The sequence below is a fragment of the Alexandromys fortis genome, unplaced genomic scaffold, assembly GCF_014885135.2.
Source record: "Alexandromys fortis isolate MF-2015 unplaced genomic scaffold, M_Fortis_MF-2015_v1.1 scaffold_382, whole genome shotgun sequence".
NCBI classification, from domain to species: Eukaryota; Metazoa; Chordata; class Mammalia; order Rodentia; family Cricetidae; genus Alexandromys; species Alexandromys fortis.
The window spans coordinates 489,987-517,434 of record NW_026068256.1 but is presented as its reverse complement, the minus strand read 5'-3'; the positions used below and the strand labels follow the sequence as shown (position 1 = coordinate 517,434).

At 53.5% G+C, this 27,448-nt stretch overlaps 1 protein-coding gene across 6 annotated transcripts; it reads right to left on the bottom strand.

Moving 5' to 3' along the window:
* Positions 1-1,037: 1,037 nt before the first annotated feature.
* Msi1 (musashi RNA binding protein 1) lies at positions 1,038-27,448 on the bottom strand. 6 transcript variants are annotated; one of them, XM_050131569.1, is made up of 15 exons: positions 27,291-27,448; positions 27,080-27,120; positions 26,419-26,500; positions 26,233-26,317; positions 23,306-23,347; positions 21,703-21,795; positions 18,458-18,506; positions 16,436-16,518; positions 15,633-15,750; positions 11,273-11,353; positions 9,462-9,518; positions 6,922-6,990; positions 6,089-6,276; positions 5,641-5,704; positions 1,038-2,769 (listed from the first exon to the last, which is right to left on the bottom strand). In XM_050131569.1, the coding sequence occupies exons 1-14, from the start codon at positions 27,347-27,349 to the stop codon at positions 5,663-5,665; spliced, it is 1,089 nt and encodes a 362-aa protein (XP_049987526.1). In that variant the 5' UTR covers positions 27,350-27,448; the 3' UTR covers positions 1,038-2,769; positions 5,641-5,662. The 6 variants fall into 6 exon arrangements, with proteins under 6 accessions (XP_049987526.1, XP_049987527.1, XP_049987531.1 ...); XM_050131570.1 differs by having other exon boundaries at positions 6,089-6,243; XM_050131574.1 differs by lacking the exon at positions 6,089-6,276.

Sequence of the window (27,448 nt, the reverse complement as noted above, 5' to 3'; positions counted from 1 at the left end):
TAAGGGCAATTCTGAAACCAGTCCTCTCCTTCCACCTTACATGGGGCCTAGGGACCTAACTCAGGTCTCCACGCTTGTGCAAGAAGTACCCTTCACCCACTGGCCACCTGAGTCATTTAATGTTTTAAAGCTTTTGTGTGGGCAAATGAGGGGATTTATGGAGCAGAAGCACTTGACATATAAACCTGATGACATGAGTTCAGCCATCATAAACCATGGTTGAAGTACAAAACAAGAACAAACCTAAACTTTTGAAGATCTTTAAATGGGCCTTGAACTCACAGAGCTCTGCCTATCTGCCTCTCAACACCCCCAGGCTTTATATTTGGGGCTTCTCTTTCTTTGGGGTGGGAGGTGAGCCAGGACCTCCCTGTGTAGCTCAGGACTTCACTGGGCAGAGCAGCCCCACCTTGAATTTGCAGGGATCCTCTGCTTCAGCCTCCTGAGTACTGGAACTGTGGACATGAACTCCGCCTGGCTCTTCGCTGTTGGTTTGAGACAGGGTTTCACTATGGAGCCGTGCTAGGTTGGAATGGAAGATTCTTTTGCTTCTGCCTCCCGATTGCTGGGATTACAGGAACACACCACAGCTACGAGTCGTAAAGCTTTTTCTCTTACTAGTTCACTGTTTGTGTGTGTGTGTGCACCCACGTACGCACAGGAATAAGAGAGCAGTTGTCGAGGCCAATCTCTTCTCCCACCATGTGGGACTCAGGGATCAGTTAGGCTAACAGGCTTGAGGGGCAAACACCGTGACCCTCCAGGCCACCCACCAGCTCCTGAGGCGTCATAGTGAAAACACTGGCACTATTTAAAGTTTAAACAGGGACACTTTTCCCCCTGGCACTCTACCTTCTTACTGGGGACTGGATCTGGGGCCTTGTACATGCTGGGCAAGCATTCTTCCCAGCAACACTCCGGCTTCCGCTGTCCTATTCCACGTCAGTTTGACCTAGAGAAGGGGTACAGTCCTAATGCATCTTGCACCTCCCTGGGGGCACCACAAATTGGACACACACGGGAGACTCAAGCTCAGCACCGTTTTCAAATAATTTATTAGGAATTTAAAACAAAATAAGACCTGGAAAAAGAAGTTACAGATGTGGAGAGACACCGAGGGTGGAACTTGCTGGCTTCAAAAACACCATGTAACATCTTAAAAAAAAATTTTTCAAACAAATCAGAAAATGGAATTCCAGGTCCCTGAACCCACAGTTAGGTCCAGTGGGGTGAGCGGGTCCAGGGATGGGGAAAAAAGGAAGCTAAGTCTCCTGGGGCTCAGCTCAGATGTGTAGAAAATTGAAAAGAAAAACCAATAAAATGCAGCTTCTCTTTTATTAGGAAATATTTTTTTAAAAAAATTAAAAAAAAAAAAACACCGAAAACAGCCGCGCATCTTGGTGACAAAGATTATTGCTTTGAGTTCTCAGGGCTAATAGGTTGAGTGAGCGCCTCACATGGACAGTTAACTCTCCAAAGGGGGCTTTGAGGGTTCGGGGCTCAGACATGGGTGGGGAAGGACACAGAGGGGATGACGCAGGTAGGCCTCAGCCCCGCCACACCAGCCAGGTCTCACTTCACATCCTCTGCAGGGGGCTCCAGGGTAAGGGGCTACCAAGGGCGCTGGTTGTGGGACTATCCTGATGGGAAACTTCAGTGAGAATGTGGGGGTTCCCTGAGAAGCCCTTTGCTGTCCCTGGCATCTTCTTACTGAAGTGCCCCTCATGTCCACCCACGGTGGGGAGCTCAGAGCAGAAACCATGAAGATCCTGCCTAAGCAGTGGCCAGGAGAGACCTTTGGAGAGCCAATTCCTTCCCAGCAGCAGCTCTAGGCAAGCCCTCCTCTTCCCTGGCCCCTCGCCCCCACATCGGGTTTTTGGGGAGAGTAGGCCCAAGGCCCTGAACCCAGGAGACCTGAGAGCGTGGGCCTGTTATGGCCAGAGCTGAGGTCTGCAAGCTTACAGTAAGTCTGAGGAGGAGAGGACAGAGACAAGGGACAAGGGGAGGCCTTTGCCCTGTGGGGTCAGGCAATGCCCACACCCCAAGGGGTCTTAGAGAGGGGTGGGGCTAGGGTTTCACCTCACAGTATTTACATATGATACAGGACACAGGACGAGATGGTCCCAGGGGCTCGGCCTGGCCTACCCGCCGCCCTGCCCTCTACCCCCCTCTCCGGGGCTGGAGGGAGGTGGCCAGGAGCCCACACCCATAGACACTTTGTTCTCAGCTGGTGGGGGCGGGGGCACCTGGCCCCTTGCTCCCTGCGGCCTGGGGCTTCACATTCACAAACCTAGAAATAGTTTAAAAACAGTTTCTTTTAAAACAAAACAAAACAAAAAAGTAAAGAGCAAAAAAGGGAAAAGCCAGAATAAAAAACAAGGGTCGGGGCTGCGGCCTGTAGCAGGCGCCCTCTGCCCTCACGCTAGCTATGCACAAATACAAAGCCTTCTGGGGTGTCCTAAAGGGGGCAGCAGAAAAGGATGGGGCAGACCCGAGAGGGGAAATCTGGGGGGGGGGGGCAACTGGCTAATCCAAAATAAATAAAAGCAGACAGGGAGAAAGGCAGGTTGGGGAGGGGTGAGGTCAGAAGAGAGAAGGTTAGTAGGGGAGCCAGACTTGTGGGGACAGCAGGGCAGGGGCTGGGCCCAGGGGCTGGGGGACAGGCAGTAGCGGTCCGAGTTGCAGCGGAGGGGCTGGGCTGCTGCGGCTGAGGTGTCCCCATCCCCTTGCTGGCTCACTCTGGTCCTCAGTCAGCTGCAGGCTGGGGCGCTGAAAGACAACGGCATGATACAGGACACTGCGCCCCCACGGACTCTCTCCGGGGCCCACAGCATAGGCGCGCCCCCTTCCTAGTCCCTGCCCAGACTTGTTCAGACTTGGCACTTCCCGTTACATGGCAGGTTGGCACTGGGCACTGTCCCCAGATCTTGAGTGGCTAGGTTTCGTCATGCTCCCTGGGAGGCTTACCTGAACCCCACTGAAAACAGCACCCTGTATACTATTTGGAAGTATCTCGTTTGTTTTATTCTTACATTTTTAAAGATTTATTATTATGTTTTTAACTATGTTTACTGCAGGGCGTGGTGGTACATGCCCTTCAGGCAGAGGTAGGCAAATCTCTGATTTGAGGTCAGCAAGTGCTAGGCCAGCCACGACTCCACATTACGACCATCTCAGAAATTCAAACAGTAATTACTTGTGTGTGCGTGTGTGTGTGTGTGAACAGGTGCAGGAGCATGTGGAGTAATCGTGTGTGTGTGAACAGGTGCAGGAGCCTGTGGAGTAATCGTGTGTGTGTGCGTGTGCATGGGTGCAGGAGCCTGTAATCACTTGTGTGTGTGTGCACGTGTGCACGAGTGCAGGAGCCTGTGGAGTAATCGTGTGTGCGTGTGTGTGTGTGTGTGTGCGTGTGCACGGATGCAGGAGCCTGTGGAGTAATCACTTGTGTGTGTGTGTGTGCGTGTGTGTGTGCACGGGTGCAGGAGCCTGTGGAGTAATCAACTGTGCGTGTGTGTGTGTGTGCATGTGCACGGGTGCAGGAGCCTGTGGAGTAATCAACTGTGCGTGTGTGTGTGTGTGTGTGCANATGTGCACGGGCCTGCAGAGTAATCACATGTGTGTGTGTGCATGTGCACGGGTGCAGGAGCCTGTGGAGTAATCAACTGTGCGTGTGTGTGTGTGCGCATGTGCACGGGCCTGTGGAGTAATCGTGTGTGTGTGTGTGTGCATGGGTGCAGGAGCCTGTAATCACGTGTGTGTGTGCGTGTGCACGAGTGCAGGAGCCTGTGGAGTAATCGTGTGTGTGTGTGTGTGCATGTGCACGGGCCTGTGGAGTAATCACTTGTGTGTGTATGTGTGTGTGTGCGTGTGCACGGGTGCAGGAGCCTGTGGAGAGAAGAGAGCACTGACTGATCTCCTGGAACTGCAGATGTGAACGCAGGCCCTCTGCGCTCATAACCAGAGCCATCTCGACCGCACCAGTTGTTTTTACACTCTTTAAAGATTTGGTTTTTTGTAGGCTGGCCTCAAGCTTGTGATGCTCTTCCTCCATCAGTTTCTCTGTCTCTCTGTCTCTCTGTCTGTCTGTCTCTCCCTCTCTCTCTCTACCCCCTCTCTCCGTTTTTGGAGACAGGGTTTATCTGTGTAGCACTGGCTGTCCTGGAGCTCACTCTGTAGACCATGTTGACCTCGAACTCACAGAGATCCACTTACCATGGCTTCCAGAGAGCTGGGATTAAAGATGTGCACCACCAGCACCTGGCAACTCCGGCCCCCACCAGTCTCTTGGGTGTTCTGACTACACATAGGAACCTTATGTGCGAATCCCATACTCTATTTTAATAGCTGTGTAATTTTCTGTTGTATGCATATATTCTGTCTACTTACATTCTTGGGGGGGGGGGCTACTGTTTGGTTGGTTGGTTTAGTTTGGTTTGGTTTTTGAGGTAGGGTCTCCCTGTGTTGCGCTGGCAGGGTTGGATCCCGCTGTGTAGACCAGGCTGGCCTTGAACTCATAGAGATCTGCCTGCCTCTGCCTCCTGAGTGCTGGGACATGATATACCATGCCAGCTAGTTTGCAGTTTTTAAAATAAATGCCTAGAAGCAGTTATTACTAAGTCAAAGAATATGAATGTTTAAAGCCTGGATGGGGTGCTGGGAAATGGCTCAGTGGGTAAGAGCTCTCGCTGCAGAGGGCCTGGACTTAGCTCTCAGAACCCACATGGCAGCTCACAGTCACCTCTAACTGCAGGTGCAGAGGCCCTGGTTCAATCCCCAGCACAAATTAAAAACCTTGACATATAAGACTGTCCCTTGGTCTGGAGCCAATTTAGACCAGAGAGCAATGTTGGGAGTCATCAACTGTAAAAAAAAAATCTTTGTCAGTCAATGAAATATGATTAATTTATATTTCATTTTCATATTTGTTATATTAATATTTGGTTTCTTGAGATAGGGTCTTGTTATGCATATGAGGCTGGCTTTGAATTTATAATCTACCGACCTCTGTCTCCCCAGTGCTGGGCTAATATTTATGTTATTTGTGTAGCTGTGTGTGTTGTACGGTGTATTTGTCAGTGTGTGTGCAAGCACAACATATGTGAGGACATTAAGTGTACCCACGTGTATGTGCACGTAGCGGCCAGCGGTTGATGGCAACTATCTTCTCCATCTGGTTAGGATGGCTGGCTAACAAACCTCGGGGACCTGCCTGTCAGTGCTGGGGGTCCCGGGCAGGGCCACTGTCTTCTTCCTTTTATGTGGGATCTAAACTCAGGTCTTCACGATTGCTCAGGAGAACTTTAGCAACTCGACTACCTCTCCAGCTCTTTCTGAGACAGTCTCACTCTGGAGCCCTTGCTGGTCTAGAACTCAAAGCCATCCTCCTGTCTCAGCTTCCCAAGTGCAGGGATTACAGACATATGCCACCATGCCTGACTTAGTTTACGTCAGACTGCAGCGGGTTAAGTGGCTTCTCTTCTGTCTGTTGGCCACTGCTGGCTTCCAGGTCTGTCTCCCCCAGTAGTAGGCTGTGCACACTGTTAAGTGGAAATGGGGCTGGCATCCACAACAGCATTGCAAAGGATCAGCTCCCCAGCGCCCCCAGCGCCCCCAGTCCTCTCCATCTCTCCATCTCCTCACCTCCTGCCACCTCTCCCCTGCTTCAGTGGTACCCATTGGTGAAGGCTGTGGCAATCAAGGGACCCTGAAAAGACAAGAATTAGACTCCTAGGATCCTGAGGCAAGTTCAGATAAACTGAAGGCTCCTGTCATTCCTGAGGGAACCCTAAGGCGAGACAGATTCTTCTAGCTGGCGCGTGTGCAAGGCAGTTCCCTGGTTAGAACTAGGGCACTCCTGAGTGGACTCCACGCACACAGAAAGGAGATGGTATCTCATTTGCACAACATCCTGGAGCCACTGACAGTGCCACAGGACACCATCTTGTCCTTCTTCCCGAAAGAAGAAATTCTGTCACCATCCCTCAATCTCACTTCACACCAGAAGATGGACAAAACTGCTCCCTCCCCCGATTTCAGAGATCTCCCAGGATGGGGGGTGAGGTGGAGGCCATCAGGCCTGGCCACTCACCCCGAGACTGTGGCCGAAACCAGTGCTGGGGGCGGGGCTGGCGGCGCTGATGTAACTGCTGACCCCCGAGTCCTGGTTGGCCGCCCCGTAGAGCTCAGCCATGGGGCCGGGGCTTGTGGTCCCCAGGAAGCCCCCTGTGCGACTGGGAGTAGAACCTGGAGGGGGAGCCATCGTCCAGGGGTGAGAGCCTGGCAACCCAGAAAGAAGACAGTGATAGCCCGGATGCCCACAGCCACCCCACCACACCCACTCCAACTCCTCCCATGCCTGCCCGGAGCCTGTAGATGCCCCTCCCTGGAGACCACTAAATCCCTCCTCCCCAGCCTCCACCATGTTCTCTCTGACCACTGGACAGCCTCCTCTCCCCGTGAGCCCCTTCAAGTCTTCCTCCATCTAGACATCCGTGCACTGTCTAGGGCTGGCCTACGTCCCTCTGTTGCTTGAAGCTCCATTTTCCCCACTCCCTGTTCCTGTAACTGACCCATGCAAACTGGCTGTTCCCTCAGCTTGAGCAATCCTTACCCCTTCTTGTACCGTCTCCCACAAGCCTTTCCTTGGCCTTCCCTAAAGCACCAGCTGGCAACGCCTCTAGGGCCCGATGCCCCGAGAGCCGCAGCAGCCATTCCCAGGGCATGCTCCTCTGCACCCCGACACCCCGCAGTGAGCACGCTCTGGGGGACACTGCCAGAGTCACCCTCGGCTGGCTCATGTCCTCAGCTCAGTCAATACTTGGGTGACTTAATAAACGAACCCTTTGTCAATGGCTGGAGCGGGAGCCTCTTCCTTCTGGACTCCTCCAGCCCCTCCAGTGCTCCCTTCCCAGAAGGCCTCACCTGTCCCTCGGACTACCGCTGCCGCTGCTGCCGCTGCTGCCATGGGACCATAAGCAGTGAGAGGAATAGCTGGAAGACAAGGTGTGGGCGCTGAGCACAAGGAAGGGGGCACGAGAGGGGACCCTACCATCTGGCAGAGCTTCTCCCACCTGGCCCCAGCTTGGAGAAGGGGGTCATTGTGTCCCCCCCCCCCGGGGTCAAAGCACAGACAGCCGCTGTGAACAGCCATTCTGTGTGCCCTGACCTGATACGCCCCAGGGTGCAGCCCAGCCTCAGTTTCCACAATGGACTCGAGTAGCCTGATCTGCTGTGGCAGACACAGTAGCACTGTGTCCACAGGACCCTCGGTGGGACAGTGACCATCTAGCTCAGAGTGACTGGGACATTACATCAACTGGCCCAGGGCACAGAAGCCAGGCCCATTACTTCACAGGAGGACTGGCTGAGGACAGTGAGCTACAGAGCCCCCCACAGGGTCAGGCCGATAGGATCCCAGCTCTGTGATGGTGTCCTGCATCCTCCCACTCCCCTCAGGGCCTCCTTGACTACCAGGCTAAAAATGACCAGTCCCCGCTCCAAGTCCCCCAGCCCCCGCTTCTGTCTTCCTCTCTCCTCCCTTCTCATCTACGCCTGTTTCCCTCTGCAGCTCTGTATACAACAGGCACTTAATAAATTTCTGCACTAAAAAGGTAAAAGAGACCTCTGCCCCTTTTTCCGTCTTCTTTTTGGTTTTTTGAGGCATGGCCTTGTTATCCCAGACTCACTTCTGATTCTCCTGCTTCCATCTCCCAAGTACTGGGGTTACAGGCGTGTGCCATCATTACTGGTCTATTCGGTACTGGGAACTGATGTTGGGTCCTTGTGCACACAAGGCAAGCAGCCTACCAGATAAACAGTCCCCAGTCCATGCCCTGAAAATCTTTAACTAAGTCATTGTGCAGGGGATTCAAACCCAACACTGTGGCTCCTGAGTTCTGGATTCACCTTTCTGCAAAGGAGCATCTGCTGGCTTCTTCTCACTGGGACTTCGCCCCTGCCCTTCCCCCATCCTTCCACCAGCATGAAACCCTACGCATTCCACACAGCTGCGTCTTTATCTTCCCGTGGAACTTCGCTTACTTCATTAATCCATCCGTCCCTATGAACATACCAGCTCCTGGAAAGGCAGGGGCCTTATCTACTCACTTGTGTGTGTCCCCCAGTGCCTGGCCCAGGGTCAGCACAATAAATATGTACTGAACACATAAGAGAAATACCCACATCTCTTTGTTCCAAGCCAAGAGAAAAGTTCAGACATCACATTCCCAGGAGTTACAGAGGCCAGAACCCATGCCCTCCCCTGCCAAGATACCTTCAGTGTTGGCGTTCCCTGACTCAGGCTTACAGAGTAGACACTGGGCACTGAGGTCTTGGTCCTAACCCTTCACAAAGCAAACTCTAAGTAGCTAACCTCACCGAGAGCTTATCACAGTGTAAAGAATTGTTCTTGGCATAATAAATATTAGTTATCCTTGCTGGCCCGCACAATCAGTAAGAGCAGAACCTGGGCAGTCTTGCTCCTTCTTGCCCCCCCCCCAGGCCTGGTGGTGCATGCTGCACACAGTAGGTGCGCACACAGAGGTCTTCTTATGAGAGGGGGCAGGAAGCCCTCGTGCCGGGGCACTCTGTTCGTGGCAGTCACTATCTGCTCCCTTCCTCCCCTTCCTTTGCCCCGAGTCTTTCTTCTCCCACTCCCATTCTGACAGACCCTTGAGCACCCCTTGGAAGGAAGATCTGAAGCAGTGCCCCACATATAGTCAGGCTGGCGGCAGAGTCTGCAGGTAAGATGGGAGAAAAGCGGGCCGGACAGAGAAACCCTCACGGCGCACCTCAGGTGCGCACTATCCCACTCAGCCTTGCCCCAGCCTCACAGCTCAGTTTCGCCCTCGTGGCCAAAGACTCTGACCTCATTCCCCCAGTGGTAACCCACGGACATCCCTGGAGTCAGATGGAGTCACCAGACGCGTGTTGCTTGACCCTCAGATCTTGATGAACTGAGAAGCGTTACCATGACAGAATAAGGATTGAAAAAATCATACGAGAGTAAAGCTGGGGGTTCTGGCTTCTCAGGAGAGATGAGAAGTGAGCATTGGATCTGGAGCCCCTCAAGGGTGGGCTGGCACTGAGTACAGGCATGCCCAGTTCCCTGTACAAAGTCCCCATAGCCCGCTGTGCTCCAAGTTTGTGACCCTAGCCTGTTCACCACTGGGTACCAGAGCCTCTATGGTGCCTGGCGCATGGGAGGCGCTAGATAACTATTTGCCAAATGGATCATTGAGTGACTTTACCTCCATCTGCTTCGCTTGGCCTCACGCCCCACCCTTGAGGGCCATGTAGCTGAACCAACTGGCCAGTGCCCAAGTACAGTGTGCCATGTCCTCACAGCCATGGGGCTGGCGGGCAGGAGGAAAGGGTCCCTTCAGCTTTACCCGGGAAGGTCCCTCTCCCTTTCTCTTTTTCCCCACGTGGCCTATGAGATATACAAAATCCGAGCCACTGACCTGTAAGCTCGGGGAGGACTGGGGCGCTCGGGAGAGGGGTCCGCTCTACACGGAATTCTAAAATGAAACGTAAAACAGCTTAGGAAGAAGTAAGGGAGCCCCTCTGGCGCGGCCAAGGGGGAAGGAATGCACCCGGAGGGACCATGGGCAAGGGGACAGACCATGCATGGGACTGGAACTGGAAATGGGAAATGAGGATGCAGTCTCGGTAGGTGAGGCGGAGGCAGAGCGGTGACACAGAAGAGAGGAAGAAGGGAAGAGAACAAAGCCAGAGGTGCCGCTCAAACCTGGGCACAAGGCAACGCCAGCACTAGGATTCTTGATCTTTGGTGCTGACAGTTGGACCCAAGACTTTCCCCAGGCCTGACGAGCACTCTACTGCTCAGCTGCACGCCAAGCCCTGTTTTTGTTTTAAGATTCATTTACGTTAGCCCAGCAGCGGTGGTGGCGCACACCTTTAATCACAGCACTTGGAAGGCAGAGGCAGGAGAGACAGGCGGACCTCTGTGAGTTCAAGGCCAGCCTGGTTCCAGAACAGCCAGGACTATGCAGAGAAACCCTGCCTCAAAAAAAAAAAAAAAAAAAAAAAAAACAAAAGGGATTTCCTTTGTGTACGAGTGTTTTGCCTACAGTATGCGGACATGCCACGTGCACAGGGGGTGCCCTTGGAGCTCAGAGCAGGGTCTCAGGGCCCTGCAACTGCAAGTCACCACGTGGGGCTAGGAATTGAACCTCTGCCCTCTGGAACAGCGGTGCCCTTCAGTGGGTAAGCTCTTAGTGACACCACGTCCCAGCTGGGCCTTTGCAACAGCTCTCAGCCCTCCCTGAGCAGTAGGCTTCTTCATCTATAAAATGGGATTCCTGAGAGGGTCGGACATGTGTACTAAGGGCTCCGAGTTAAGCAGCCGAAGGGCAGAGGATATAAGTGCTTAGGGACCCCTCCAGTAAGTAAGACCCAGATGAACTGGGCCGCAGCTCGGTGGGAGAGCACTTATAGGACACTCTTAAGGCCACGGGTTCACTTCCCAGTCTGGCAGGGGGCTTGGGCTGTGGTTCAGTTGGCTGGGTACCTGACCTGTGGTCACAGCACTCAAGAATGGACATGGTTACATGGTGAATTTGAGGCAGCCTAAGCTGCAGGAGGCTCTGTTTCAAAGATAAATGAACAACATTGAGGGATATGGCTCTCCTAGAGGACTGGCCTAGCATGTGTGAGGTCCCAAAGCCCATTCCCAGTACTCATAATAAAATAAATAAGGGCCTGGGAATGATTCGAGGCTTAAAGGAAAACAATATTAAATAATAACAGGGCGACCCAGAATGATGTTGAAATTTCAGTTTAAATAACAGGTCTAGTGTTCTCTTTACGCTCAACTACAAAATGAGGACGGCCATTACTTCAGCTTTAAGGTTCAGCTTGTAGACTCTCAGGCTGTGGACAGCGCCTTCAAGTCACTGGTGAAGGCCTGACTCACACCGGCCCTGAGGGAAGCCCCCACTCCACCCAGTGCTGTCTGTGGTAGAAGTGGCAATCCTGGAGTCGGGTCAGGATTGGAGAAAGGCAGAAGACAGAGAGAATGGATGGCTGGGTGAGGACTGTACCATGCAGTGCACACGAGGTGCCCCAACTCTCAACTCCTGGAGCGGTTAAGAAGGAGGGCAGAGGACTTCCTTCCTCAGACACGCCCTTCCTTCCAAGCCTCCAGCAGGTAATGCCCCAGCCATGCACCCCAGACACCACCACCCTGAGGGCTAACACTGCCTGGAAACTGGGGACATGCTAGTGGTAGGGGTCACCCAGCAGGACTTACCAGGGAACTGGTAGGTGTAACCAGGGGCAAGGCCTGTGTAACTCCGGCTGGCGTAGGTCGTGGCTTGGAAACCTGGGTAGCCTGAAGGGACAAGGGGGCAGCATGAGATGCCTTGCCCACAGCTGGGGCACAGCTGCTCATAGTCTTCCTTCACCTTGTCACCGATAGTCCTGTTTCCCAAAAGCCTTCTGTGCACCGAGTCTCGTGCTCAGCACGGTGTACATTTATTATCTCATTAAACCTTGCAAGTAACAGGAGAGATTGCAAGGAGCCTCCATGTACAGGTATGGAAACTGAGGCACAGAGAGGCGACACTGACCAAGAACACGCAACCCTGTTCCCCAACTCCTTCCCACTTCAGCTCCCACCTTCCCACCCTCGGCTTCTTCCCGCCGCCTCTCCAGCCACACTGACTTTTAGAGTTTGCAGAGCTCAGCTCAGGGCCTTTGCAGCCACTGTCATCCCTGCCTGTGCCATTTCCCATGAGACCTCCGAGCTAGTGTCAGCCGGGCCGCCCCACTCGCAGCTTTCTGCCCAGAGGCTACAGTTTCTACTGGTCATCTCGTGATGTCATAAGGACCAACAGCCCACAACCCCAGAGAAAACGCCTCTCTCAGTAATAACGGAGCACCGGAATTCAAACTCAGACATGATTAGCTCCCAGGTTCTTCACCACCAACCCCACTTCTTTTATCGTTTTGGCAAGTTTCACATGCACCGTGTAAGCGGTGTACGGGTGTGTACACACGCATGTTCTCAGGGCCTGATGCCGACTGTCCTTTCCCATCACTCTGCCTTATTTTATCTTGACGCGGGGGCTCTCATCGAGCCTAGAGCTAGCTGACTGCCTAGACCAGGTCACCGGCGAATCCCCAGCACAGAGGTTACAGACGTGGCTGTGACTGGCTTTCATGGGGGTCCTAGGGATGTGAACTCAAGTCACGACAACCGCACAGCAGACCCTCGATCCACTGAGCAGTGTCCGGTCAAACTACTCATTTCAGCGGTTTTTTGTTGGTTTGTTTTTTACATTTTAGTGTTGGAAACGAGGGTAAAGCAGCTTAAGAACACTCAAGCCAAAAACAACAAACAGAGAGCAAAGGCGTTTCTCACAGTGCAGGATGAGGGCGAGAACGAAACGGTGAGACGCCTCATTCCAGCCCCGATCCTGTCTGGGAGGGCCAAGGGCTGCTAGAACAATCCTGGGGATGGGGATACAGCCTGCGTAGCAAAAACAACACAACTTGACAAAGTGCACATCTGCCAGTCACCTCGGGAGTTCGAGGTCATCCTTGGCTACTCCATGAGTTCTAGACTCTCCTGGCAACGTGGGTCCATCTCAAGAAATTTTAAATAAAATAAAATAAAGCTTGGAGGTGGTGGCTCACACCTTTAATCCCACAGAGGCAGAGGCAGGCGGGTCTCTGTGAATTCGAGGCCAGCCTGGTCTACAGAATGAGTCCCAGGACCGCCAGGGCTATATAGAGAACCCTTGTCTCAAATAAACAAAAAAAAAAAATAATATAATATAATATAGCCAGGTATGGTGGCACATTCCTTTAATCCCAACCCTTGAGGTATAGGAGGTGAATTTCTGTGAATCCAGCCTGGTCCAGGACAGCCAGGGCTACAAAGTGAGACCCTGTCTAAAACAAACAATCTGGCAACAGCAAAAAAATTTGGTCATCTAATAGTAGTAGAAAATAGTACATTAGATGGAAATATTTCACCAGTATAAAATTCTAACACTGACAACCACACTATGAGGTGAGGTGGGAAGGGCAGGTCAGCAGATAAGAGCACTCGGCCCTACCCCTGACAATCCGGGTCCACTGTGGAGAGAACTGACTCCCGAAAGTTGTCCTCCAACCCCACGTGTGCCCTGTTGCCTGTGTGCACCTGCTCTCATATACACACAATCATGATACATTAAACAAAAAGTTGGGGTCACAGGATGGCTCAGAGGGTAAGGCACATGCTAAGCAGGCCTGATGATCTGCGTTTAAGTTTCCAGAACCCCCTGTAGGAGGAAGGCGAGAAGTGAATGAAAATATCCTCTGATCTCCACAGGTGTGCCATGCTGCACGCGCACTCACGTGCTTGAACACACACACACTATAATAACATTTTTAAGAATTAAAGCGCTCTAAAGCCCTTAGAAACAGATGCCGGCAGATTTCTGCGAGGTTAAAGCCAGCCTGATCCACACAGTAAGTAGACACAGCCTAGTCCACAGAACAAGTTTCAGAACAGCCAGAGTTGCACTTCTTTTCATGATTTATTACTGTTATTATTATTTACTTTTGCTTGCTTATTTTTGAATTCTGAGACAGAGTCTCACTATGTAACTCTGGCTGTCCTGGAATTCACTATGTAGACCAGACTGGCCTGAGGCTCAGATCTACCTACCTCTGCCTCCCAAGTGCTGGGATTAAAAGCATGTACCACCAAGCCCAGACCCTTAAAGATTTATTGTTATATTATGGGTATACACTGTGAATGTGTGAAGAGCCCGCAGGTCTCCACAGAGGCTACAAGAAGGGTCAGGTCTCCTGGAGCCAGACCCAGGAGCTGCTGGAGATGGGTGCTGGGAGGGAAACTCAAGTCCTCTGTAGGAGCAGTGTGCTCTTAACCACAGTCATCTTTCCAGTCCTTGTTGATGCTTCTCCGTCGGGGTCTCACTATGTAGACCAGGCTGGCCACTAACCCAGAGATCTACCTGCTTCTGACTCTTTAGGAAATGCTACTTACACACACACACACACACACACAGCCTCAGTAACCCAAGGTTATAGGCATTCACCACCCCTGGCTGCATGTTCTTCTTTTTAATATTTTAATTTTATCATTATTACTTGATGTGTTTGTGTGTATGTCTGCTACATGGGCGCCACCTACTTGCCAGGATGAAAAATGGCAGTATCCACTGGAACTGGAGGTGCAGGGAGCTGTGAGTGCTCAGAATGAAACCCAGGAAGCTCTAACAAGAGCAGGAAATGCTCTTGACTGCTGAGCTAGCTCTCCAGCCCTATTTACCGTGAGTGTGTGTGTGTATGTATGAGTGTATGTGCCCATATGTGTGTGCCCGCCCCCCAACACGTGCTTCCTAAGGGCTGAACACATATAACACTTAAGATCTGGGCGCCTTTCTTTCTTGAGATTCACCTTTTTTTTTTAATTTAAAGAAAAATGCAAATTTTATTTTTCTTTTATGTGAATGAGTATTTGGCTTGCATGTGTGTCCATGTACTACATATGTACAGTGCTGTGGAGGCCAGAAGAGGGAGTCGGATCCTCTGGAACTGGAATTACAGTTGTGAGCTGCCATATGGGTGGTGGGAATTGAACCTGGGTCCTCCGGAAGAGCAGCAGTGCTCTTAACCACTGAGCCATCTCCCTAGTCCCTTGGGTACTTTTGTTTTCTTTTTTGGTTTTTTGAGACAGGGTTTCTCTGTGTAGCCCTGGCTATCCTAGAACTTGCTTTGTAGACCAGACTAGCCTCAAACTCAGAGATCCACCCACCTCTGCCTCCCAAGTACTGGGATTAAAGGTGTGCACTACCACCACCAGGCTTCCTGGATGCTCTTCAAAGGTCAACTGAGCCTGTCTGATTTTCAAGGCTCATGGCCACTTCCATCACCTAGTCCAGGGAGCCTCCCTGACGCCCATGGCACTTTAGGAGCCTTCTTGAGCCTCCCGAGGCCTCCAGTCACTCATTGGAGACACTCTTCTCTCTCACTTGAACCACGGCCCTACGAGGGCAGACCCTGCCCCTCGAAACCCACTATAACAACAGCTGAGTAAGAAGAGGCTGCCTCCTCATGCCTCTGGAATGCCGCTCCGTGTCTGGTACACTCTTCCCTTTCTCTTCTCGACCTCCCATAACTGGTACCCACCCACTGTGCAGACTCAGTGTAACTCTCACACGGCTTCAGCTTCTCCAGAGTGTTGGTCCAATTCCCTATGACCACACTCTCCTGGTATCCTATACTTCATCCTAAATTTGTCTTCCTACTTATATGTTTTCCCTGACAGACCACAAATCTCAGGGAAGTCACTGCTGTAAATCCTGGCAGAGGGAATGGCACACATAGGCAATCAATACGGGATGAATGCAGATATCCCAATGGGTCGGAGTCTGGGTGAATGGGCAGAGGACCAAATAATACAGAGCGGTTGGACTATACTGGAGCTACCACAAGAGGGCAGTGCTCTACACCAAACTGCCAGGCTATGAGAAGCAGTTTTGCCTTCTCAGGAGGGCAGACCACAGAGGAGAAGCCACACCCACACAACCCCCCAAGAGCCCCAGGAATGATCCTAGGCAAGAAGAAACCACAAGTGCAGGCCCAGCACGTACCCAGCATGCCGATGCCCAGCATGAAGGCGTCCATTCCGTAGGGCATGACTCGAGACCTGCCCCGGGCTGAGCCTGTCGGGGACATCACCTCCTTTGGCTGAGCTTTCTTGCATTCCACCTGCAATGAAGCCCAATGGTCAGCGCTTCCTGTTGGCCGGCGAGCCTCTTTATCACTGTTCCAGTTGTCATGATCCTGGAGTGCTTACGGTGTTTAAAGGACTTTACATACACTAGTTGGTTCACCGAATGCTCACATCAAACATATAGGGAACGTGTACTGTGATTCCTATTTGACTTACTTTTAGTTTTGTTTTGGTTTTTGGTTTTTTTGAGACAAGATTTCTCTGTAGCTTTGGTTCCTGTCCTAGAACTAGCTCTTGTAGACCAAGCTGGCCTTGAACTCACAGAGATCCGCCTGCCTCTGCCTCCCAAGTGCTGAGATTAAAAGCGTGCACCACCACCACCCGGCGATTTACTTTTAGTTTTAATTAAATGTATTTATTTATTTATTCTCTTATTTATTTATTTTGAGGCAGAGTCTTATTGTGTAGCTCTGGCTAGCTTGCAACTTGCTATGTAGACCAGGCTGGCCTTGAACTTGTGACAGTTCATCACATTGACTTCCTGTTTGCATCCTCAAGGGTACAGGAGAACAGGCTCTGCTGACTCCCGGGAGAGCCCCAACCCAGCCCAGGCTCTGCTGACTCCCGGCAGAGCCTCACCCCTGCCCACTTTCAGTGCCCCAGACCTGGAGTCCCCATCTCTGACCCCCGACCCCTGACCCCCATCCAGTCCCAGCTCACCATTTTGTTGTTGATTTCATGGAAGTGGATCTCGCAAACTTTCTCTACGATGTCCTCACTCTCGAACGTGACAAACCCGAACCCTAGAGGCGAGGGCAGGGTCAGAACCAGGGCTCATGGTCAACACCCAGCCCCATGCCACACGTACACCACAGCTCATCTCTTGCGGGCAAGTGTCTGAGAGTTAATGAAAGGCTCTGCCCACAGCCTAAGAGCACCTCAACTACTGGCTGAGTCAAGGCTTCAAGGCCCAAATTACAGAAGAACAAGCCAAGGCTCAGAGAGGTGAACTCACTTGTCCAAGGTCACACAGCCAAGTTAGAAAGGGTAGCACTGGACCTGGAGGAACGGCTCAGTAGCTAAGGGCACTCTCTGCTCTTCCAGAGCAGCCGAGTTCAGCTCCCCCTACACTCCCATCGGGATGCTCACAACTGCCTGTAACTCCAGCAGGCCCTGAGGACACACACACATGGCATACACTTACACAGACACACAACACACACATACACATACATAAATAAAATGAGTATTTTTTTAAAATGGTAGAGCCACCATAAAAATACAATCATCCTGCCAAGTGGTGTTGGCACACACCTTCAATCCTAGTACTTGGGAGGCAGAGGTAGCAGATCTCACAGAGTTTGAGGCCAGCCTGGTCTACAAAGGGAGTTCCAGAACAGTCAGGGCTACACAGAGAAACCCTGTCTCGAACAGACAGACAGACAGACAGAAAGGGGGAGGGAGGAAATACAGTCATCCTTTGGAATCAGGGCTAAAAATTCCAGCTGCCCACCCTGAGCCCAAATCTATGCCATGCTCAAGCCCTTTATCCAGAACGGCACATTTGCTTAGAATCCATGCTTGCCCTTCAGTGAACTTCCAATCCTACCTAGGGCTCTTCTACTGCCCAGCACAACGCAAGTTCTCCATGAATTCCGTTACTCTATGGTTCAAAGAATAGTGGCAAGAAAAACATCCGTACTCAGTACAGACGTAACAGAGGTTGGGGTGTGTGTGTGTGTGTGTATGTGTAAGTGTATGCCGTGTGCGTAAGTGTATGCCGTGTGTGTGAAAGTGTATGCCATGTGTGTAAGTGTATGCCGTGTGTGTGTGTGTGTGTGTGTGTGTGTGTGTGTGTGTGTGTGTGGACAAGGCCAGGCTTCTGCATCTGTTAGCACCGGGCTATATTCTCAGCACTTTAGGTATCATTTTTTGGGGGGGTGGTGTCTTTTTAAACAGAGGTTGCTTGAACCCCAAAAATGCAAAACTCCATAGAAACACAGGGATGACCTTATACCTAACACCGTTTTATCCTCCCTCAGCAGCACAAGCCCAAACCTTTCTACAGTAAACATGTAGGCATCCGTGCAAACCCCCTCTCAGACACTCAGGCACTGACATACCAGGCACACCCTTCACCATACCCACTACACACTCAGAGCCCACACTATTCTGCCCAAAGAAGCTAAAAGCCCTGAAGCCACTGGGGAAACTGCCTGCCCCCTCTTCAGGGACTCCACCAAGGGCTGGGCTGAGATGTGTCAGAAGGCAACACTCTTGGGAGATCACCAGGCAGGACACAGCAGAGAGGCCTAGATGTGACCAGGTTCAGAACCAAGGGGACTCAGGGATCCGGGCTTGGCTTAGGGTAGGGGGCAGTGGTGGAGCAGACTGCCTGAGGCTGAAGAGTCAACCTGACCCAGGGGCAGTATGGCCTTGCCTCTGGTTACTAGGGACAAGGCAAGCCCAGGCAAGGAGCAGACACTGGCTAAAGCGGGGTACAGGGTACTGTCAGGGTGTCCTCAGCTCCTGGTGTGTGTCTGCAGTTGGCAAAGTTTCCGGTGCAGGAAAGAGGAGGACAAAAGCCTTCTGTGAGGCCAGGCCCTGGAGAGGACTTGGATCCGCAGGGATAGGATGTCAGGAGGCAACATGAAAGGGCAGCTGTGACCTGCAGCCCCCTGGCTGACCACAGCCCCACCCCACCCCCAGCCCAGCCTGGTAAGGGGGAGGGGCCACACTCACCTCTGTGCCTGTTGGTAGTTTTGTCAAACATCAGCATGGCATCATCCACCTGAAACACAGCCTGCTGTGTTAGACCCACAGACACCAGGGGCTCCCCAAACCTACACCCCTCTTGTCTCCTCCAGGCTTTATCTCCAGGGGACAGCATCCTAGACATCACAGCACAACAGAGTCAACTGTCAGATTCTCAACAGATCAGTCTTGTATTTATTAGACTCCAAATGTATGCCTGACACTCGGCTTCAATCATCCCGACATGGCCTGCGCTGGCTCATCCCCACTGGAGAGCTAAAGGAAATAGGCTCGGAGAGGCCAAGATGCCTACCCAAGGTCACACAGCAAGTTCTGCACCAAACCAGGGAGGAAAAGGCACAAAGTAGATACCAGAGAAAGAAATAAGGGGGAGCAAGATTATGAGGTGGGAAAACCAAAGCCTCTTCCCTTTTTGGAAAGGCCAGCAGCCAGACTCCTTCTGCTACCTCTGTTCTCTAATTGAGGTTTCCTTTAGCTAGAGGCTGCAATTAAAGCAAGCAGAGTTCACTGCCTGAGCTGCAGCCTTGCACTGGCTGGGGGAGGGGAAGAGGTGAGCGAAGAGGAGGGTCACCATCAGCTACCCTCTCCGGAACCCCAACAATAGCTGCTCACCTCTCCTCCCTCTGCTGGCATTGCACACCTCCTTCTTGGCCTACCTCTGACTCCTAACGGCAGAGCAAAGTCCTAAGACTAGGAGACACAGCCTACCCTCAGCCCGCTCCAGGCCCTTCATCTGTCTTAAAAGAAGCCTCTCACGCCTCATTAAAGCAGGAAGTGCAGCCCCAGAAGTAGGGTGGGCCTCCTTAAGAGAACCCCGAAGCTCTTCTTAGGGGTCAACCTAGACCAAGCCTCTGGTTTTTTCCAGAGGGAAGCGAATCCCCACTGAACAAGGAGACAGTGGGGATTCCGGAGCAGCTCGGCAGTGGAAAGGACAGCTTCCTGCGGCGTCTCCACTCCCCTGTCGGTGACCACATTTGTAGGTCTAACCCCAGATTGGCAGTCAAGCCGACCTTGAGGCTGAGCACATCTCTCCCCCAGCTCAAGACACGTGAGGGTCTGACGGAAGCAGAAACTTTCAGTAGAGCAGGCATGAGTTGGCATCCCGGATACTGCCTGCTAGCTGGGCACCCCTGGCTTCCTATGGCTTTAATCCCTCAGTCTGTAAAATGGTTATTAGTAGATACTATTTCTTAGAGGTGTTAGACGTACAAGTACAAAGAATACTCAACTTCCAGTAGCTGGGGTTTGGGGTGCACTTGGTAAGTAGCAGTTGTTATTATCTTTATTATGGAGGGATTTGCCCACAGTCCCAACACAGGAGGATGACTCCAAGGTCCCACCGGGACAGCTGCATCAGTTATAATCGACATCACTATTCTACCGAGCATCTTGACTTGTGCTCAATTAATTATTTTTTTTGAATGAATGAATGAATGAACAGAAAAAAACGCCACACCCTTCCTCCTTAATCCTGCAGCTTTGAGTTTCTTGCCTGACCCACAAACTGATTCAGGTCAAATCCAGTCCTTCCGGTCCTCTTCCACCCAACCTTCCAAACAGTATCCTTGGTCTCCAACGCCCTTCAAACTGGGCTTAGCTGGACAGACCCCCATTGAGGCGGTGGGATTGAGGAGGCCGGGGTAGGTACCCTGAGGAAAGTGGCTGGGGATCCAGGGTACCCCCACACCGGTGGTGTCCCCCTCCTAGGGCTGGCTGAGGGGAGGGAGGCTACCAGCCCAGTGTCCTTAATAGGCTTTGGTCTCCATGGGAACCTGGGGGCAGGGGGGCTCTGGAGGGGGGAGGGGAGGCGACCGAGGACTGCTGACCAGTGGGAGCCGCCAAGTTCGGCGGCGGCTAAGCCTGAGTGGCAGCCATGGCGGCTGACCATTGTTCCCCCCTCGGTGGCGGCCCCTCGATTCAGGCGGGAGGGGGGTTGGCCCCCCAGCCGCGGGGCCCTTGGCATTCCCGGCTGTCCCCCTAGCTCCCTGGCAGCCTATTCTCCAGCTCCCCCTGGCCTCCCCGGGCCGGTTTCACATGCCAACGCCGATTTAGGCCCGAACAAAAGACGCGGCCGCTGACGGCTTCTCCTGGGGCCCGGTTGCCACGGCAACGCCGGCCCCGGGGGCAGGCGGCCTCCAATCACAGCTGCTGGATCAGATTAGTGCGGGCTCTAATGCTCGGTGCTCAGACACAAAGACACCCCGCCGGAGTCGAGCCGGGCCTGCAGCTTCCCAGGAGCGCCCTTCCCTCTGGGGCCCAGGCTCTGCCTGCCCTGCATCGTGGACCCAGGTCCCTAAGGAGGCGCCTGAGCCAAGGCCTCTGGCCCCAACACATCAGCATCCTCCGGCCTGCAGACCCCCCACCCAGCCACAGCTCACAGTCTATCTCCCAAGCCTGGTTCAGCTTGGCCTGCTGGGGAATTAATTCACAGGCCATGATGAGAGCAAGGAACCCAGCCTGGGTTCCTATCTCACCTGAAACACTCACGCAGGCGGCCTTCCTTCACCCCTGCGCTTCTGACATTTCCCCCAAGGAACCTTGAAGTTTCTAGGGATATACCTTTATTGTCTTAGAGGTACCACACCTCCTTTTCTTTGCCTACCTCTTCCAAAGCCCAGAAATGACATCTCAAGTACCCAAGAGCGGAGAGCTAGTATCTACCTGAGCCAGAGCAGCCTTTAGGATGTTTTCTTCAGTTCCCATACCTAAGGGATCAGCAGTCATCCCCAGCTCCCCACCTGGGTAAGCAAGGTACCCAATGCAATAAGGATTCTTATTTATTGCCGTATTATCGTCCTTCCCAGGAAGGGGTGGGGGACGGAAGGTGCAGCTGCCTGTGGCCTGGACAGGTGCAAGCTCCCAGGAGGCCAAGGTGGGTGGGTGGACTGGATTGAACTGGCTACAGGAGCACCTCCTCCCTTGGGAGAGTGAAGAGAAGCAGGAGAAAAATACAGTGGAAGGGTACAGAGGAAATACAGAGGAAAGAGACTACCATGCGGCTCCTTCTCCCAGAGAGGTCAAGAGTCTGCGGCCCACAGACGGGTAGGGAACCCAAACTATGACTTGGTCTGGCCTCACCTGCGGGAGGGCCAGGCCCTCCTTTGCCTGTTGCAGGACCTGGGATGACGTGACTGGACTGCCACCCCCCAACTGGCCTGATCTACTCTCTGGTGCCTTCCCAGCTCCCACAAAGCACCCCCGTGAAGACCTACCTTTCCAAACTGCTCAAAATACTGCTTGACGTCTTCTACGGTGGTGCTCACCGACAGCCCCCCCACAAAGATCTTCTTCGTTCGAGTGACCATCTGTTCGGGAAAGGAAAGAGAAAGTGGGCACCTGAGTCCTGTGGCCTACTGCCACCAGCAGGGGCTGGGGGGGGGGTCCCCCTGCCAGGATACCAGCTGACAAGCTCACTGTGGCCCCAGCTTCTCCAAGGTCCCCTTCCAAGCTCCCCCTTGGAGTCCTGCCTCTAGGCCTGTCATAAGCAGCTGTATACCCCACACCCTGGCTGGCTTGAGTGTGCCTCCCTCCCTGGGGTCTGCATATGGAAACGCTTTCCCTAAAGACCTATACAAGGAAGAGGGGTTTGCCAAGAGTCTAGACCCACTGCCTAGCACCAGTCATCCTGGGAGACACCAAAGCCACCACAGGGTGTCACCAAACTTAACATCGACATTTTCCTCATCAACCTTCCTCTCAACCTAACCTCCGGCAGCCCCGTGGCCCCAGTCCTGTTTTAGGAAGAACACATGGTCCTAATTACCCCAGGAGCGCATGGCTAATCCGAGGCCCCATCCTAACACTAAGGCACCTTCTGTCACCAAACTGCTTAATGGAATTAACCCAGTTCTGACCGTGTGCTCCCTGGTGTGGCTTCCTTCGAATACCTGCTCCATAATTGCTTTCAGACCCTCTGCTGGATCCTTTCCAGAGATGCCCCTTTCTGTCTTCTCAAACTTGTTTCTTTCCCTCTGCCCCAGCAGGAGCTGGCAACCTTGATGGAATTCAAGGTCCAGAATCTCAGAGCACCTTAGTTGCCACCAAGGGGGAAATGAGACGTCCGAGAGAAGGACCATCCAGTACTCGGACAATCTCAGCAAACTCAGGATGTCCAGATTCCCTGTACTGCACTTGGCCTTTCTTCCCATCCCAATACGTCAACGGCTTAAAAACTAAGATTTGGTCAATGGCCATGACGTCGGAATCAAATCTAAGGTCCTTGCCCCACATCACAGGTTTTGAGTGCTTTTGCTCAACTGCTCAGAATTCCTTTCGCCCACCCCTCGCTCTAGAAGGAAACCCTTGAGAGGCCCCGATGCTCAAGTTAAAACTAACAGGTGACAAACCTGGAGGGTCCTCCTCCCTTCACTTCCAAAAGCACAACACCTTAAACCAGAGACAGGAGGGTGACTCGAAGCCAGAGGCACACTCTCTCATCCAAGGCTAGAAGCCCACCCTGTGTTCACCCCTCCAAGACTCAGAGTCTAGATCTATGAGGCTAGAATCACACCCAGGGTCCAAATTGCATTGGCTTCAAATACAGGACAATAACATGACTTCCTCTTTCCCAACACGCATCAGCCTATCTGCTGCCCACCCCAGTACACGGGTGGAAAGATGCCCGTGTCTTCATTCTATACAACACAGGCATCCTATCTCCTCACCCCAGCACCTTCCAGAAACACTCCAAACAGAGGTTTCAGGCTCATGTGCCACAGAAGTGAATGCTGGGAAAACCAGCATCCAGAATTGCCCAGGATAAAGAGCTTTCCCAACACCGACCCCTCCCACATACACACATATCTGCACACCTACCTTAGGCTGTGCTCGCCGAGGAAAGGCCACCTTGGGATCAATCTGTAAGAGACATGTAAGGGGACATATAAGGGCGCATGGAAGGGGTCTTGGGTATCGCATACAGTCTTAAATAGCCACACAGTCTCCAATTTCCAGGACACAGAAGAATAACCACAATAGCTTTGGGCAGGAAAACATGCTGAGTTCGAATCCCATGGGTGGCACTTTCTACCTATGACCCTACATTTAACTTCGCAGAGTGCCAAGGTCAAGCTTACCTGCTAAATGGACAAACTAATACCTATCACAAAGGGTCACCGGCAGATTACTTCAGAGAACGCACACCGAGCACGTGACACGGTGTCTAGCTCACAGAAAAATAATAATAATTTGAGCCAAGCAAGTCCTACTTCACCAAGCATCAGACACACTGAAGCCTCTCCGAACCAACTCCACAGCGGAGGCAGCATCATGACCTACTACTGCCTCGGTGATGCATGTAATTCTGACTTTGCAAACAGAGGTTGTCAGCCTGAAGAGGACAAGACAGGAGCATCCAGACCATCCAGGAATGGACTAAGTTCCTTTTCCTCACTACCTCCACCTCTGACAAGTCCTCCACCAGACTGGACACCAACAGCTCCTGACACTGCAGAGGCCCCAGGTGAGGCGGGCCGCAGTCTTTAGTGGTGTGAAAGGGCACGGATTCGGACTTAGACACCTTGGGCTGCAGGCCAAACCTGTGATCTGGGAAGCGTCACCTGCCTCAGTTCCCTCATCTGGGAAGTGGGGACATTCACACCCACTCCTGCTGAGGGCAGCTGCAGGGGGTGGGGGCCAAATGAGATAAAGGGTAAAAGCGGCCCTCTGTGAACCTCCCTTCGGTGCACAAACAAAGGTGCCATTACCAGAAGGCCACCTTTGCCCTTGGCTGTGAACAAGAGAGGGAACGAGAGCAGGATGCACCTGGGCACTACTCCTGGGTGCTCAAGCCATGCTGACAGACCGTAAGAAACAGAACACGACATCTGTGACCAAGACAGGACCTATGAGGCTTGGTCATGCCAATTTCTTGCCGCTCACATGGACAGACATCATTTAGAAGTTACCAGCCAATCACAGGCAAGATCTATCTTTTCCCAAAGTTACTTCCATTCAAAACTCGGCCTCATTCTAGACAACTGGCCCCAAGCGTCCTTCTGCCTCCATGGCATGAACCAGTAAGCAGAATTCTGCCAACTCCCCTACTGGAATCTACCCAGAGACAGGTCTCAAAACCTACACGAGGGCACTGGCCCCTCCTCTAGCAAAGGTTCTGGGATCTCTAGGGAAAATCAAAACCACACACTGCCCATCTGAAGTTCTGCTTTCATACCTCTGTGGACATTCTCACCTTTTTATTTCTCCCAGACACAGCCTCCCCAGCCAACTACCTACATGCCTCAATGCACAGACTGTGACTGAAAGACAGTACCCAAGCCATACCCCCCAAACCACATGCATGCACCAAATCCCCAACACATACATACAAACACCACCTCCACTCTGACTCACGGTCGGCAACATAAATAAAACCCAACAAGTAAACAAAAGGTGAAAGTCAGCACCCAAAATAGACTGCTTTCCACCCCCTTCCCCAGCCCAGAGATGCTAAACACAGACAAAGCCCTTGCGGTTGCCAGTCTCCATCTCCTAAGGATACCCATCTCACAATCCACCCCGCTTCTCTTATCCATCTTGCACTCCTCCAGCCCCCAGCCCCAACCCCAGCACTCAGCTTCCTGAAAGCAGCAGAAGCCACCAGTGCATTCTGAGGACAGGGGATGGTAGGAGAACAGGCAGCTTGATGGCAGATAATCACCAAAAACAATAGGCCACTGTCTCTCCTTTCCCAGCCTGGGTCACTAGGGCTGAGCCAAGAAGATCCTTTCAGAGTAGGCAAAGTCGAGGCCTGGCCTCATTTGCTCATTACTGCGAGCAGGAGTGGGAGCCACTGGGCAGAGATAAGACGAGCTGGGGACAGACGGTAATTTAACAAATTCTTGGGCACAACCAGCTATTGTTGCAGGTAAACAGGAGCCAGTAACTGGCCCAAGCAGGGAGGCCCAGGGCTGGGGAAGAATGGGGGAGTGTGGAGAGAGGTCACACTGTCCCGGTCCCCTGGCAGACAGTCACCCCCCCCCCATCACCAAGTAAGCCTTCCTCTGATTTTCTCCTTTTCCTTGTGGAACCCCTGTGCTGGCCTCCGCCAGCGCCCCCTGCAGGGTCCAAGACACTGGGGAGCAGCGGGAAAGAAGCAAAATGTTCCAGGAGTTTGAATGCCAAATAAGCAGCTTCTCCTAAGATCTAGTCTTCAGAAGGGCTTTTCTTTTTTCCATGCAAGCTAACTCCGTGCTCATAAATCCCCTGTAAAGGCAAAGACGGGGCATGTCTTCTACACAAAGCCAGGAGCTCATTGACCAAAGTCCGGGAAGGAGGGAAGGAGAAAGGGAGGGGGCTCTGTGATGCTTTACCATTGGTCTGGGATGGAAAAGGTGGTGTCACAGAGTCAAACAGTAGTTAGATTTCAGAGAAGCCACCGTGGGTCACTGCCGCCCTGACTCACTCAGTCTGGGGTAGGAGAGGGACCTAGCTCGACCCCAAACCCTGAGGTATCAAGATTAGCACTCACAGGCAAAGGTAGTAGTTGCTACTTCCCTCGCCAATTCCTGACTGGGTGTGTGTGGCATCTTATCCCAGGCCTGGCCTGGGATTTTTTTTTTTTTCTTTCCTTCCTCTGCCCCCAACTCTGACAAAGTTTCAGGGTATGACAGCTCTCATTCTCAGAAAGCTCCCTTTCTCCTCCAGAGCCCTATCCAATCAGTTCCCTGGAGAGAGTCCTGATTCGCTCTCCTCCGGCAACCTCCCACTCCCAAAGGACCCCCGAAACCCCGAGGGCCACTCACTGTTTTGGAGTCCAGCTCGTGCCGCGACTGCGCCAGCACTTTATCCACCCCCGCCTGGTCCATGAAAGTGACGAAGCCGAAACCCCTGCGCCGCGTAGTGAGGGAGAGGCAGATGGTTACAAGGGCAGCGAGTGGCCGCGGTGGAAGGGGCGAGCCCAGCGGCAAGGGGAGGTTTCAGAGACTCACCTGGATCTTTTGGTCAGGGGGTCCCGCATCACCAGACACTCCTTCACCTCCCCGAACTGGCCGAAGTATTCGCGCAGCCCTTCTGTAACCACACACCCGCCTTCGGACCAGCCCAGGCCCGGAGCCCTTCCCCCTCCTCCCCCGTCCTTTGCCCCCGGTGACCCCAGCCTGGCCCTGCCGCCCCCGCGCCAAGCTGCCCGCGCGCTCTCTCCACTGCCGCCCCCCACACCCCTGCACTCGCCGAGGGTTCCCGTGGAGCCTTCCTGGCGCCCACCGGGGCCTCGGGGAGGCAAGGGCCGGGCCGGGCTGGAGTGGGGGACCGCTCTGGTTGGGTTCCCGCCGCTCCGGGAGCCGCCTTACAAAAGTTTGAGCCGCAGGTGCGAGCGGAGTTGGAGCTGCCGCTGGCGGGTCCCGGGGGCCCAGCCCGCCCCCCCGATGCCCCCTGAACCCCCCCTTAACTGCTCCCCAACCCGAGCCGGGCCGTGCGCGCTCGCCAAGCGTGCTGCGCTCTCGGGGTCCCCGGGGCGGGGCGCGGAAGAGGGCACGAGGGCGCCCGGGGTCAGCAGGGCGCAGGGCCGGGCAGGGGCGTCCGGGGCTGGGGCGCCGCAAGGGGTGCAGGGTGGCGGTGCGGGGCCGGCGGGTGCTCCCCGGGCTGGCTCACCCTGCGTGGTCTGCCAACTGAGTCCTCCGATGAACATCTTGCTGCGGGAGGAGCAGAGACACAAAGGGCCCGCGTGAGCGCCGGGCGCCAGGGAGCAGGGGGCGCGGGCTCGGGCCCCGGGGAGGCCCCGGCCCGACCCGGATCGGCCATGTTGGCGGGGCCGGGGCAGACGTGGGTTGGGCAGGCCGGGCCGGGCCGGGCCGGACCGTACCAGGGGTCGTGCGGCGAGTCCGGGGAGGCGAGGCCGGGCTGGGGCGCGTCAGTCTCCATCGGGAGCCGCGGGCGGCGCGGGCAGCGGAGCGGCGGCGGCGGCGGCGGCGGCGCTCGGCGCGGGGCAGATGAGGAGCGCGGCGAAGGGGGCCGGACGGA

Coding starts and splice junctions, on each gene's coding strand:
- Msi1 (XM_050131569.1), bottom strand. CDS start 27,349: ATGGAGACTGACGCGCCCCAGCCCGGCCTCGCCTCCCCGGACTCGCCG. Junction 23,348..26,232: donor ACGAGCTGGACTCCAAAACA/GTGAGTGGCCCT, acceptor TGTCTCTTACAG/ATTGATCCCAAGGTGGCCTT. Junction 6,277..6,921: donor AGCGGTAGTCCGAGGGACAG/GTGAGGCCTTCT, acceptor CTGGGTTGCCAG/GCTCTCACCCCTGGACGATG.